Genomic DNA, 14,534 nt, shown 5'->3' with positions numbered 1-14,534 from the left:
AGTTTGTTAGCAAGTTGAAAAGATGTAAACAAGTTGTCTGTCGCTACATTCTTCTTTGATTTACAAACTGCACTATGAGACGCAAAGCGGCGCAATCTCCAAGTGATTGCTTTTCTTTATGCATGTCCTCTTTGCCGATGTCTGGGACATCATTACATATATTCTTTGTCGTTACTTCGACAGCCAACCAGAATTTGAGACCATGTTTGTGATTTGTTGGACATGAAATGAGTGAACCTGCATCTTGTTTTGCTTGGTAATAGCTGCTTGTCAGTGGTCATATTTTCCCCAGGGTTGTAAGAACGAATATTGTTTTCAGTGAACTTTCCCCAAATTTGAGGTACAAGAGCAAATTTGTTGGCCACCAGGCGTTCAGCTCGGGTTGTCACTTGGCATTATGTCCTTGATAAAAGTAGGCTCCAACATGTGCGTCCAGAGATCATTCATAGACATACCTTTTGTACAAATGACACCTGGAGCATACATGATGACCATCAGTTCCTCCAGTTCCTCAAATGACGCAGGTCAAGCGTTGTGTTTTAGTGCATTTCGAACATTTGATTCTGTGTATTTCTTCATGAGACGTAGCATTGCTTCGTCAAAAATAAGACGAAAGGCACTGGTGACAGAGCCGTCTACTCGTCGGCAAGCGTAAGCAGTACATTGACCGCCGACCTTCTCGCAGAAGAAGATAAATAGGTATCTACCATACGGTTTCATCCCTAGCGACCATCTCTCTAGACGCTACCCACATGTGCCTGCTGTGATGCTTGACCTAGGTCAGCACATGAATCCTCTTCCAGTACTCGCTCCTCGTTGACAATGTCTTCATCTTCACTTGTCTCACGTACTTAATCACCACCATCAATGAAGTTAATTTCCGATTCAATTCTCTAAGAGATAGAATACTTTTTCATCAGAAAGCCCGCACTGATGATACACTTCGAAAACGTGTTTCGCAGACAAAGGCTATTACCTGAACGACACAATGTAAACTGTGGTAGATTGGGATTTACACATGCCAGGTTGCAACAGTGAGCAGGAACTGCTCTGCATGACTGCTGACTGTTGCCGCTTCACGATTGGATAATTTACATATATTTAGATGATGAATTACAGTGGGGTCAAATTGACCTCTTCCACCGTTCTAGAAATATCGGATGAAATGTCGAAGAAAATTAGGAAGAGTCGTATGAATTCACTAAGACGGCAAATAAATTGTATATGACATTGAAGCGTGAAAGCATGACAGGTGTCATTTTGACCGCTTCCAATGTTCTAATGTTGACTGTCTATTTGGGAATTGTTCCTGGGACAGGCCGACCGCCAATTGCGCCACAGATTGTTGGAGAAGTTACTGTTGTCATGGCTGAGAATTCTGGACGCCATACGCGATCTTCAAGCAGTGCACGAGCTGTGTCACGACAGTTGAACATTCCATGGTCCACCGTTATTTGTGGCAGCAGTGGAGCAATCTAGTGTGGTTCCAGGCTGTCGTGGATGCAGATGCTCGTCCCATTGGACAACATTTGCAACCTGGGGCGTAAAGATGGTGTGCAGTTAAATGTTACCTTCTTATGTGGAAATTCAAATGTGGTTTTTCAATGGATTATTCAGTATTTCTTTTCGGCGTGTCCTTAGAAATATTTCCACAAAGTTTTATTGTCTTACAATCATCCGTTTGTCATGGCGGACCTCTCAAGTAACGAAAGTTTATTTATAATCACTCTGAACATATTGATAACAGCTCTTTTCTTGATTTCTCTACGTAACGCTATTCGATACCTCTCCAAATCATAAGTTTGTAGTAAAATTCGCTGCATGTATACACCATACTACACTCCTGGAAATTGAAATAAGAACACCGTGAATTCATTGTCCCAGGAAGGGGAAACTTTATTGACACATTCCTGGGGTCAGATACATCACATGATCACACTGACAGAACCACAGGCACATAGACACAGGCAACAGAGCATGCACAATGTCGGCACTAGTACAGTGTATATCCACCTTTCGCAGCAATGCAGGCTTCTAGTCTCCAATGGAGACGATCGTAGAGATGCTGGATGTAGTCCTGTGGAACGGCTTGCCATGCCATTTCCACCTGGCGCCTCAGTTGGACCAGCGTTCGTGCTGGACGTGCAGACCGCGTGAGACGACGCTTCATCCAGTCCCAAACATGCTCAATGGGGAACAGATCCGGAGATCTTGCTGGCCAGGGTAGTTAACTTACACCTTCTAGAGCACGTTGGGTGGCACGGGATACATGCGGACGTGCATTGTCCTGTTGGAACAGCAAGTTCCCTTGCCGGTCTAGGAATGGTAGAACGATGGGTTCGATGACGGTTTGGATGTACCGTGCACTATTCAGTGTCCCCTCGACGATCACCAGAGGTGTACGGCCAGTGTAGGAGATCGCTCCCCACACCATGATGCCGGGTGTTGGCCCTGTGTGCCTCGGTCGTATGCAGTCCTAATTGTGGCGCTCACCTGCACGGCGCCAAACACGCATACGACCATCATTGGCATCAAGGCAGAAGCGACTCTCATCGCTGAAGACGACACGTCTCTATTCGTCCCTCCATTCACGCCTGTCGCGACACTACTGGAGGCGGGCTGCACGATGTTGGGGCGTGAGCGGAAGACGGCCTAACGGTGTGCGGGACCGTAGCCCAGCTTCATGGAGACGGTTGCGAATGGTCCTCGCCGATACCCCAGGAGCAACAGTGTCCCTAATTTGCTGGGAAGTGGCGGTGCGGTCCCCTACGGCACTGCGTAGGATCCTACGGTCTTGGCGTGCATCCGTGCGTCGCTGCGGCCCGGTCCCAGGTCGACGGGCACGTGCACCTTCCGCCGACCACTGGCGACAACATCTATGTACTGTGGAGACCTCACGCCCCACGTGTTGAGCAATTCGGCAGTACGTCCACCCGGCCTCCCGCATGCCCACTATACGCCCTCGCTCAAAGTCCGTCAACTGCACATACGGTTCACGTCCACGCTGTCGCGGCATGCTACCAGTGTTAAAGACTGCGATGGAGCTCCGTATGCCACGGCAAACTGGCTGACACTGACGGCGGCGGTGCACAAATGCTGCGCAGCTAGCACCATTCGACGGCCAACACCGCGGTTCCTGGTGTGTCCGCTGTGCTGTGCGTGTGATCATTGCTTGTACAGCCCTCTCGCAGTGTCCGGAGCAAGTATGGTGTGTCTGACACACCGGTGTCAATGTGTTCTTTTTTCCATTTCCAGGAGTGTATTAAGAGCATTTGGTTTGTGGTGCCTTGAGTCACTAGTGGTGTCCTCCTTGCTTTATTCTGAAAGCGTGGTTGTGGTTATAGTGGTAACAGCTTCTAGTGTGTTGACGCGCGGAACGTATAGCTTTATCAGTTTATCTTCGTCTAAGAGGATTTTATTGTTGCAAAAATATGGTAGATGACTCGTTTGTGGTGCTAACGTTTCCCCGTGCGATATGAATATACTGTGACGTTAGTCAGCAGCGTTTGGAGAACATTTCAGCATCTTCTTGTTGTGTACGTTAGTGTGAAGGAGGTTGGAATGTTAGAAGAACGTATAGGTTTTTGATTTTATCATCGCCTAAGAGCGCTGCATTGCTCCATAAGAATGATAGATGGCTATTAATGATATGTGAAACAACTGCTCTGTTCTGGGTCATCTTGCTGGGGATGCAAAGGTTTTGGCGTTTTAGTGGTAATGATCATAAGATTGCCTCTCGCCCTTAGCTGTATTGGTATTGTAATATATCCTGACTTATAAAAAGAGGTAAATGTGATGAATAAAAGGGTAAAAAATGTTGCACTTCAATTTCGCTAAACTTGACCAAAAATACGAAGTTCTTTAGGGTTCATACGACGTTCATAGATGTTGGATATATACAAAACTGTTAGAATATATCCATTGAACGTAACAGTACATGTAATTTTAGTCGAATGCCTCATGATAATTACTGTTTGTTTAAAGAAGCGGCTAGCTTCATAAGAGTGTGACAACTACTATTCTCTTCAACAGCAGATTAAATAGAACATGAGCTATCTTATTTTCAGGGTAAATATAGTTTCTGTATGTACGGCTGCTGATAAACTAGGAAACATTTATAAATAGCTGAAAATCGTAAATGAAATCGTGCTACGTTGTTGTATTGACATACTCGGCTGGCTGCGTCCTGGTGTACCTGAAATAATTCAAAATTTTATCTAGATGTGCTTGCACATTTTACTTCTCTTGATTAATGAAGCCAGTTTTTTGCGAACATGTGAGCGCCGTGCCCAGCTTTATGTGAATTTAGAGAATGTTGCATCAACGGCGGCCAACAATTAACGTACATCTGATACACTGGAAATGGCAATAACTCTGAGGATTGTGCTTTACACACATATGAACATTAAATAATATCCGTTATTTTATGTTAACGAACAGTCTTTGTATTCGGTGATAAGAAACAGAATTTATCGGATCGCAGACCTTTCCATATATGTAACAAAATATGAGTGTACAAGTCTGTGTCTAATTCTTTCAAGGACTCCCACCTAAGAAGTTTTTATCATGTCCCGGTCTTTACACAATGTTGACACTGAACGTTGTATTTTCTTTGATTTTGTTGCATCGCAGACACGATTATTATCTTAGTTTATTGGATTTTGTGTTTTTCTCACTTCGTGTCTTTTCACATGCAAGAAAATGTTTATTTTGCACTTCTGGCATTTCCAATCGACAGTATAGTATAGTACACAAGGTCTCTCTCGTGAGATACACCAGTGGAATTTTCTCTGGTGTTTCGGCAGATATTTACAGTTTCGTTCCTGCCGTGTGTAGCTGGGGCTAGAAGACTGCTCATCAAGTTTTCCATGCGACGTTCAAGTGGCGACAGAAAGCGTCAGTTTATTTCCCATTACGGGCAAAACGCTTTTTAAAGAGGAATTTTACGTGCTCATTCAATTAAGCTGTCCCAGATTAGTCTAGTGCAATATTTCTTCTATCGATATGTATTAAAATGGACAGTAAAACACGAAGAACAAGTAGTACCCCAGCAGCGATTGAACAGCGGCTGCTGCGTGGCAGTAGCAGACAATGCGGGTCTCAGCCGTGCTGTCGCTCTTGGAGCACTGGTTATTCATTGTGTTTCACTGTCACTGTTAAACTAGATTGATAAAACTGATACACTAATTTGTGACAGGTCAATCGAATAGGCAGTTAAAAATCCGCTATAAGAATAATTTTGCTCGTAACGGAAAGCAAATTGATGCATTCCATCGACACTCTGCGTCGTGCGAAAAATGTGATGAGCGTTATTTGTCATGGTTGTTACACATTGCAAAAACTAAATTGCAGACATCTGCCGAAAAAATGCACCTGAAAACCCACAGCACAAACTCCCTATACAAGCCACGATTTCCAGAGGCGGTTTATTCAGTTCTTGCATTGTATTTCGGAATGCAGCATTCTGTTACCCCGATGGTGCAGCCGCCGTTGGTGGTAGGCTGTGTCGACTGCCTGCTATTGATGTAGATCGGGGACCTAAATGATTTTGTTATAGAGGATGTGTGCCTGCAGTCAGTTCAGTCTGAGTATTGAGTTTATTTATATCAGAGGTGTTAATGATTATTGTTTATTCATTTATCTGTGCTATAATTGATAATCTTGAAGTTATACATGAATTCTGATCAGTTATGGTTTCATTATCTCCGTAGCTGCCACTGATTTATTCAACAATGGGGTAGCTATTGATGTATCGTGAGATGACTGACAGTCAATTATCGGTGTACCAGTAGATGATATAAGTGAGGATGATGTCTTGATACCACCACCACCACCACCACCACCACCACCACCTCAATGTATTTTTTGTAAAAAAATGTGGATGTATTTGGTACCAGAGGTACGGCCAAACTTTCAGCAAACATTCCTCACACACAAAGAAAGAAAATATGTTAAGTGGACATGTGTCCGGAAACACTTTCCATGTTATTACTTCTCTTCAAATCACATTAATCATGGAATTGAAACACACAGCAACAGAACGTACCAACGGGACTTGAAACGCTTTGTTACAGGAAATGTTCAAAATGTTCATTAGCGAGGATACATGCATCCACCCTCCGTCGCATGGAATCCCTGATGCGCTGATGCAGCCCTGGAGAATGGCGTATTGTATCACAGCCGTCCACAATAAGAGCACGAAGAGTCTCTACATTTGGTACCGGGGTTGCGTAGACAAGACCTTTCAAATGCCCCCATAAATGAAAGTCAAGAGGGTTGAGGTCAGGAGAGCGTGGAGGCCATGGAATTGGTCCGCCTCTACCAATCCATCGGTCACCGAATCTGCTGTTGAGAAGCGTACGAACACTGACTCAAATGTGCAGGAGCTCCATCGTGCATGAACCACATGTGTCGCACTTGTCAAGGCACATGTTCTAGCAGCACAGGCAGAGTATCCCATATGAAATCATGATAACGTGCTCCATTGAGCGTAGATGGAAGAACATGGGGCCCAATCAAGACATCACCAACAATGCCTACGCAAAAGTTCACAGAAAATCTGTGTTGATGACGTGATTGCACAATTGCGTGCGGATTCTCGTCAGCCCACACATGTTGATTGTGAAAATTTAAAATTTGATCACGTTGGTATGAAGACTCATCCATAAAGAGAACATTTGCACTGAAACGAGGATTGACACGTTGTTGGATGAACCATTCGCAGAAGCGTACCCGTGTAGACCAATCAGCTGCTCATAGTGCCTACACACGATGTACATGGTACGGAAACAACTGGTTCTCCCGTAGCACGTGGTCTACGTTACCTTTTACAGCAGCAACTTCTCTGAAGGTGACATTAGGGTTATCGTCAACTGCACGAAGAATTGCCTCGTCCACTGCAGGTGTCCTCGCCGTTCTAGGTCTTCCTCAGTCGGGAGTCATAGGCCGGAATGTTCCGTGCTCTCTAAGACGCCGATGAATTGCTTCGAACGTCTTCCTGTTGGGACACCTTCGTTCTGGAAATCTGTCTCGATACAAACGTACCGAGCCACGGCTATTGCTCCGTGCTAATCCATGCATCAAATGGACATCTGCCAACTCCGCATTTGTAAACATTACACTGACTGCAAAACTACGTTCGTGATGGACACTAACCTGTTGATGCTACGTACTGATCTGCTTGATGCTAGTACTGTAGAGGACTGAGTCGCATGTCAACACAAGCACCGAAGTCAACAATACCTTCCTTCAATTGGGCAAACTGGCGGTGAATCGAGGAAGTACAGTACATACTGACGAAACTAAAATGAGCTCTAACATGGAAATTAAGCGTTTCCAGACACATGTCCACATAACATCTTTTCTTTGTGTGTGAGGAGTGATTCCTGAAAGTTTGGCCATACCTTCTTGTAACACCCTGTATTATAACTTTTTCCGCAAATTTACTGATTATTATGAAGAATTTATCTGCACGTAAGCTCCGTGTATATACACTGAAGGAAAAAAAAAATTCGCAACACCACGAAGGAAATGTGCGGCATAAAAGAAAGTTGATAGGCATCTTTCTACTTCAGAAAGATGATGCCTGTTCTAATTTTGCGCCAGTCGTCTAAGAGTGGCGCTAGTAGCACCACACTGAGGATGGAAATCAGGTTTGCTTTAAATACACGCCGTAACGGCCGTGAGCGTTAGTTATCTTTTGAGATCGGATGTGGTGAGTTGACGTTAGTCAAGAATGCCTTTAAGACAAGGACGCTATTATCAACTCACTCAGTTTGAACAATGTCGTGTAACAGAGCTACGAGGAGCTGGGTATTCCTTCTACAGTACTGCAGAAAGACTTGACAGGAATGTAGCCACAGTACTTCAGGAAGCGGTGGTCACGAGAATGCACGGTCGGAAGGAGGCCGGGCTCTGGACGATCACGTGGCACTACCGAGAGAGAAGACCATCGTATTCGGTATATGGCTCTGGTGATCGTACTGCATTTGCATCAGAAATTTAGGAGCATTTGGCACCACAGTGACACAGCGAACTATTACAAATCGGTTACATCAAGGAGAGCTCCGAGCCAGAGGTCATATAGCGTGCATTCTACTGACCCCAAACTACCGCCATTTGCGAACTGAACTGGCAGTCACCTGAAGAAAGACGCAGATGGTTCAGGGAAAACCTACTTACAAAGTTTCAGTAACTAGTTTTAGATGAGGAATCTTGGAATATACTACAACGTCCCCACGGGGATCGCGAGGACCAAATTAAATAACAGTGCATGCAAAGGCGTATAAACAGTGATTCTTCTTGCACTCCTTACATGAATGGATCGGGAAGAATCCGTAATTAGTACTATAGGAAGTACCCTCTACCATACATTTCATAGTGCTTTGCAGAGTATGGATGTAGATATACCGTGGTTCGACAAAAATGTGGAACCACTATGAGGAATGGAATGCATAAATGCTGTTGCTACCCAAAGCTGCTCGTTCTGCTGTTGTATTTGGCCACGAACGCGGTCTGTGCAAATCCCTCAATGTGTTGCAAGTGTCAGTCTTGGTCAGAACAATGTTCAGTTAGCTTTAAGATTATAATGTCAGAGGTGGGCAAATTTGTTGTTTTTGGTATTTTCTTCTGTCACCAAGGTAGTTGAAGTGGTTGGTAATTCAAGAAGGAACGTATCAATGATTTATACTGCGTAGAAGGAAAGCGGGAAAACATATCCTAAGTCACAACGCGCACCAATGTGTATTGTGAGTGATCGTGAGAGATGATAATTCAAAAGGACTGTGACGAAAAATAAGAGGACTACAGGTGCAACAGTCACTGCAGAACTGAATGTCGCACTCGCAAACCGTGTCAGCAACAAAACGCGGAGGAGGATTTATAAGTAGGGAATTTAAGAGCGATCTGGAATTGCAAAACCAAGCATAGCGATTTAATGGCCGTAACAGGAAAACGTGGTGCCAAAGACATAAAAGCTTGACTGTGGAGCAATGGAAGAAAATCATTTGATCTGATGATTCTTATTTCACACAGTCTCCAACCACTGGGCGAGTTTGTGTTTGGCATACACATGTTCCTAGCAAGCCTAAAATAAAGACAGCTTGCTCCTAAGAGTGAAACATGGTGAGGACTCAGTGATGAATTGGGCAGCCATACTGTGCTATTCCTTGGACCCCACGGTTGCATGCAAGGTCACTTTACTGCCAAGGATTGTGCGATAATTTTGACTGCTCAGATCCATTTCATGGAACTGCATTTGTTCACCAATACTGATGCTATGTTCCAAGAAGAAATGGCTCCTCTCCACACAGCTTATATCGTCCAGTACTGGTTTGCGACCAAGAGATTGAATAGGTGCTCCTCCCTTGGCCACCACCAGGCACAGATCTCCATGTTATTGACTCTTTATGGTCTAATTTGTGAAGAAGCGTGAGTGATCGCTATCCACTTGCATCATAGTTACCTGAATTTGCCATTATTTTGCAAGAAGAAAAGTATAAGATTCCCTCGAAGGCCGTGCAGGACCTGTACTTAGTTCGAGACGACTAGAAGCTGTTTTGAATGACAACGATTTTCGTACACCGTATGTAGATGTAGGTGAAGACTAGTGTTGGAAAATAATCGAGTTACCAAGTTCCTCCTGCATGTGGTTCGTCCTAAGGCCTGCATATTGCATTATGCTTCTACAGAGATGGCTGTGTACTACAACACTGATCAAGTGAACAGGAACAATAGCGAATACGGCATTCACCGCGTTGACACACACACACACACACACACACACACACACACACACACACACACACACACACACACACACACGCATACGCGTACGCTTCCGTACTTCTGTGTAGCAGGATACTCCTTTCCTTAGAGCAAAGCTCAAATCGAGTGAGGTGGCGAAGTGGGAAGACTCGGGAATCACAGAAGGACAGCAGTTCGAGTGTCCGTCAGAACACCCACATTTAGGTTTCTCTCTCATCATTCTCCAGTCCAAGCCAGTCCAGGCCAAGCCAAGCCAGTCCAGGCCAAGCCAAGCCAAGCCAGTCCAGTCCAGGCCAAGCCAGTCCAGTCCAGGCCAAGCCAAGCCAGTCCAGTCCAGGCCAAGCCAAGCCAGTCCAGTCCAGGCCAAGCCAAGCCAGTCCAGTCCAGGCCAAGCCAAGCCAGTCCAGTCCAAGCCAAGCCAAGCCAGTCCAGGCCAAGCCAAGCCAGTCCAGGCCAAGCCAAGCCAGTCCAGGCCAAGCCAAGCCAGTCCAGGCCAAGCCAAGCCAGTCCAGGCCAAGCCAAGCCAGTCCAGGCCAAGCCAAGCCAGTCCAGGCCAAGCCAAGCCAGTCCAGGCCAAGCCAAGCCAGTCCAGGCCAAGCCAAGCCAGTCCAGGCCAAGCCAAGCCAGTCCAGGCCAAGCCAAGCCAGTCCAGGCCAAGCCAAGCCAGTCCAGGCCAAGCCAAGCCAGTCCAGGCCAAGCCAAGCCAGTCCAGGCCAAGCCAAGCCAGTCCAGGCCAAGCCAAGCCAGTCCAGGCCAAGCCAAGCCAGTCCAGGCCAAGCCAAGCCAGTCCAGGCCAAGCCAAGCCAGTCCAGGCCAAGCCAAGCCAGTCCAGGCCAAGCCAAGCCAGTCCAGGCCAAGCCAAGCCAGTCCAGGCCAAGCCAAGCCAGTCCAGGCCAAGCCAGTCCAGGCCAAGCCAGTCCAGGCCAAGCCAGTCCAGGCCAAGCCAGTCCAGGCCAAGCCAGTCCAGGCCAAGCCAGTCCAGGCCAAGCCAGTCCAGGCCAAGCCAGTCCAGGCCAAGCCAGTCCAGGCCAAGCCAGTCCAGGCCAAGCCAGTCCAGGCCAAGCCAGTCCAGGCCAAGCCAGTCCAGGCCAAGCCAGTCCAGGCCAAGCCAGTCCAGGCCAAGCCAGTCCAGGCCAAGCCAGTCCAGGCCAAGCCAGTCCAGGCCAAGCCAGTCCAGGCCAAGCCAGTCCAGGCCAAGCCAGTCCAGGCCAAGCCAGTCCAGGCCAAGCCAGTCCAGGCCAAGCCAGTCCAGGCCAAGCCAGTCCAGGCCAAGCCAGTCCAGGCCAGGCCAAGCCAGTCCAGGCCAGGCCAAGCCAGTCCAGGCCAGGCCAAGCCAGTCCAGGCCAGGCCAAGCCAGTCCAGGCCAGGCCAAGCCAGTCCAGGCCAGGCCAAGCCAGTCCAGGCCAGGCCAAGCCAGTCCAGGCCAGGCCAAGCCAGTCCAGGCCAGGCCAGTCCAGTCCAGGCCAAGCCAGTCCAGTCCAGGCCAAGCCAGTCCAGTCCAGGCCAAGCCAGTCCAGTCCAGGCCAAGCCAGTCCAGTCCAGGCCAAGCCAGTCCAGTCCAGGCCAAGCCAGTCCAGGCCAAGCCAGTCCAGGCCAAGCCAGTCCAGGCCAAGCCAGTCCAGGCCAAGCCAGTCCAGGCCAAGCCAGTCCAGGCCAAGCCAGTCCAGGCCAAGCCAGTCCAGGCCAAGCCAGTCCAGGCCAAGCCAGTCCAGGCCAAGCCAGTCCAGGCCAAGCCAGTCCAGGCCAAGCCAGTCCAGGCCAAGCCAGTCCAGGCCAAGCCAGTCCAGGCCAAGCCAGTCCAGGCCAAGCCAGTCCAGGCCAAGCCAGTCCAGGCCAAGCCAGTCCAGGCCAAGCCAGTCCAGGCCAAGCCAGTCCAGGCCAAGCCAGTCCAGGCCAAGCCAGTCCAGGCCAAGCCAGTCCAGGCCAAGCCAGTCCAGGCCAAGCCAGTCCAGGCCAAGCCAGTCCAGGCCAAGCCAGTCCAGGCCAAGCCAGTCCAGGCCAAGCCAGTCCAGGCCAAGCCAGTCCAGGCCAAGCCAGTCCAGGCCAAGCCTGGAAAACAGCAGGAAACCTAAATGTAGATGTCCTGACATGAGTATGAAGAGCCTTTCTTCAAACGGTGATAGCCTGGTCAACCCACTTCAGCACCTCCCTCGATTTTGGTGATGGTATTTGGTGAATACAGAGGTTGCGTATGCATAGTTTTTAACCTTTTATTTTGTTACGAGTCCTTCCATTGTCAAATATTAGAATCTTGTATTTGTTGACAAGTTCACGTGGGGTGATGATTTTTTTATGTGGCCAACTCTTCCTGTTCGAGTACCTCCCAAAACTGGTTTTTCCAGCAGATCCAACAACAAATAATATACAATATCTGCAGCACATCAGTTGTTCACATTGTATTTGATGTGCAATGTGGAGCAGCCATGGAAACGATGGACTCTCGTTCAGGAAGATTAACGTTTTCTGGGGTTTCTCTACCTCATTTCATGCGAATGATGTGATGGCTCCTAAACCAAGGTCATTCCCAATATCTTTCCCACTGCCCTTTCAAGTGAGATAGTGCCCTTTGTAATAATCGTAATTCAAAGCACCTTTAATTCTATCCTTCATGACCACAGAGCAAGGACAACAGGCTGGCTAAAAATCCAATGACATGTTTAATAACGCCCCAACTTTCTTAGTTTATTTCAGTTGCTAGTCTTGGCTGAAAATGGTAGCCTTTAGATGCATGTAGAGAGTTAGTTATTTATATAACTCAGGTACCGATGTATTTCAAGCTACTTTCTAAGAATTTCGTGTCCTCAATTCAAACACTGCATAATATTTCCCGAAGAGCTCACATTTCTAACATATAAGATTTTAGTGAAACATGTTATTCTATTTTATGTCCACAGTTCAAATATAAAATGACAGTATTTTTACTAATAATAGTAACAAAATGTTATTTTATGCAAAATAAAGGAAAAGGTCATTAATGAATCCATCTAGTCCCTGAACACTTCAGAAGCTTCTTTTCCAAGACGTACTTTAAAATAAATTGGAACAGTCCATTTCTAAATTCCAGCACTAATCAGGCATCATGTGCATATCCGATCTTCGTTGCTACCGGCCGTCCATAGTTTTCATGCGCTGATAAAAACTTTCATCTTGTTCCTCACTGGCGTCTCTTACATTTTAAGGAAAAAGGTGCAAATGATAAAAGGTGCACCGTAACTCATGATACGCCCAAGGTATTTCAAATATTAAACATTTCGTTTACCAGTTCAACATACTTTCAACTTTTCGCTTGCCCAGAAATTGTCGCAACTACAACAAATGAAGTCGAGACCTCTCAATCAGCCTTATTTGTAGATCATCAAAAACACCTGCTTTCACTTTTTCCGTTCTCAACTCAGAAATTTTTTCCTGTATATGCAAGGCGTGATTTGTTCTTATCAAAAGCCCTTACAAACTCCTTGAAATGGCCTAGCTTGGTGTGCAGTGGAGGAAATGTCATTTTCTCTCGTTCAACTAAGATGTCGTTAATGGCATTCCTTCACCCAGCGTCCATGTTTTCTCTCTGAGGCCTTCTCCTCTAACCAGTGGTATGCTTAGTCTTTGTTGTTCCAGTGGCACATGAAGCACAGATACTTGGTGTGGCAAGTTTGATAAACAAGGAGTAAGTTCGCCATTTATAACTCACTGAGTGAGCAGCTGGTATTCACGTGTATTTGTTACCATTGAGTATTAGTACACATATCAAATGTCCGTTTGAGCTGCCTACAGATAGAAGCAAATCATCTGGGAAACATTCAGACACGTTTTCTCAGGTAACCTCTAATTTCGTGACAAAAAACGAGATTATTTTCTTGAGAGTATAACAAATCAAGATGTAAGGGTTTCTGTGTCAACAAGACGCTATGACCACATCATGGCTCAACCGAAAGATACGATACCACATCTATTTGGGTAACTTTTATTCCCATTTTGATCGTAAAGTACCGGATTTATGACTTTTACGTAAGTACGCAATACTTTGAAGTATTTACGAAATAATATTCATTTCCAAATTTACCTTTCTTTGTGACTTAAAACATGAAAACTTAAAATTACGAGAATTGGTCATCCTACAGATTTCACTTAGCGTCTATATTTAAAAAGAATGGGTAACTTTAATGGTTTTTATTAGATCTCATTCCGTTTATACAACTTGTGAATGACATGTTATCACCAAAATTCCAAATATCATTTTGAACTACTGAAATTCGTAATTTATTATTCACCAGACAATAGTCTTCAGTCTATTCAGAAACCGTAACTAACTTCAACAGAAACATTTTCGCTTGACGTAATAATTTAATATTGCAATATGTTCTTAATTTTTTCATGAATATATGAAATTTATTTTGTAACTAGTTTGGTTCTTGGATTTTTGTAACCATAAAAAGATCAATTTCTTTATTAAATTCCCTTTCTTCGTAAAACTGGATATCAGTATAATAACTACTTTGACAAAGGAAATTCTAGAACGTTCTGGACAACAATTCTATGTTATACAGAACTGGATACGTGCCAACCAGTCACAATCAGTTAATTACCTTTTAAGCAGTTGTATATGACACGTCACGTGTGAGATTTCTTATTAGTAAATCAGGAGCTCCTTCTGACAGCTTGAGATCCTTGGTGGGGTCATTAATTCATCTCAGTTGAATCTTTTAGCAGCTGATGCAGTACCCTCATAATCATTGTCATCTTCATTACTATCAGAGGGACAACACTGGTCCTCACAA

The 14,534-nt window shown here is 45.7% G+C and overlaps 1 protein-coding gene across 1 annotated transcript in view; it reads left to right on the top strand.

Moving 5' to 3' along the window:
- Nucleotides 1-11,837, top strand: part of LOC126298149 (uncharacterized) — a 29,904-nt gene extending 18,067 nt beyond the window's left edge. The window contains exons 2-4 of the mRNA XM_049989462.1: nt 5,793-5,858; nt 9,993-11,212; nt 11,268-11,837. Coding sequence (XP_049845419.1) covers nt 5,793-5,858; nt 9,993-11,212; nt 11,268-11,837 — 1,856 coding nt within the window. The remainder of the gene's footprint in view (nt 1-5,792; nt 5,859-9,992; nt 11,213-11,267) is intronic.
- Nucleotides 11,838-14,534: the final 2,697 nt, after the last annotated feature.

This window comes from Schistocerca gregaria, chromosome X, assembly GCF_023897955.1.
Source record: "Schistocerca gregaria isolate iqSchGreg1 chromosome X, iqSchGreg1.2, whole genome shotgun sequence".
Classification (NCBI taxonomy): domain Eukaryota; kingdom Metazoa; phylum Arthropoda; class Insecta; order Orthoptera; family Acrididae; genus Schistocerca; species Schistocerca gregaria.
This window is presented reverse-complemented; position numbering and strand designations above follow the sequence as displayed.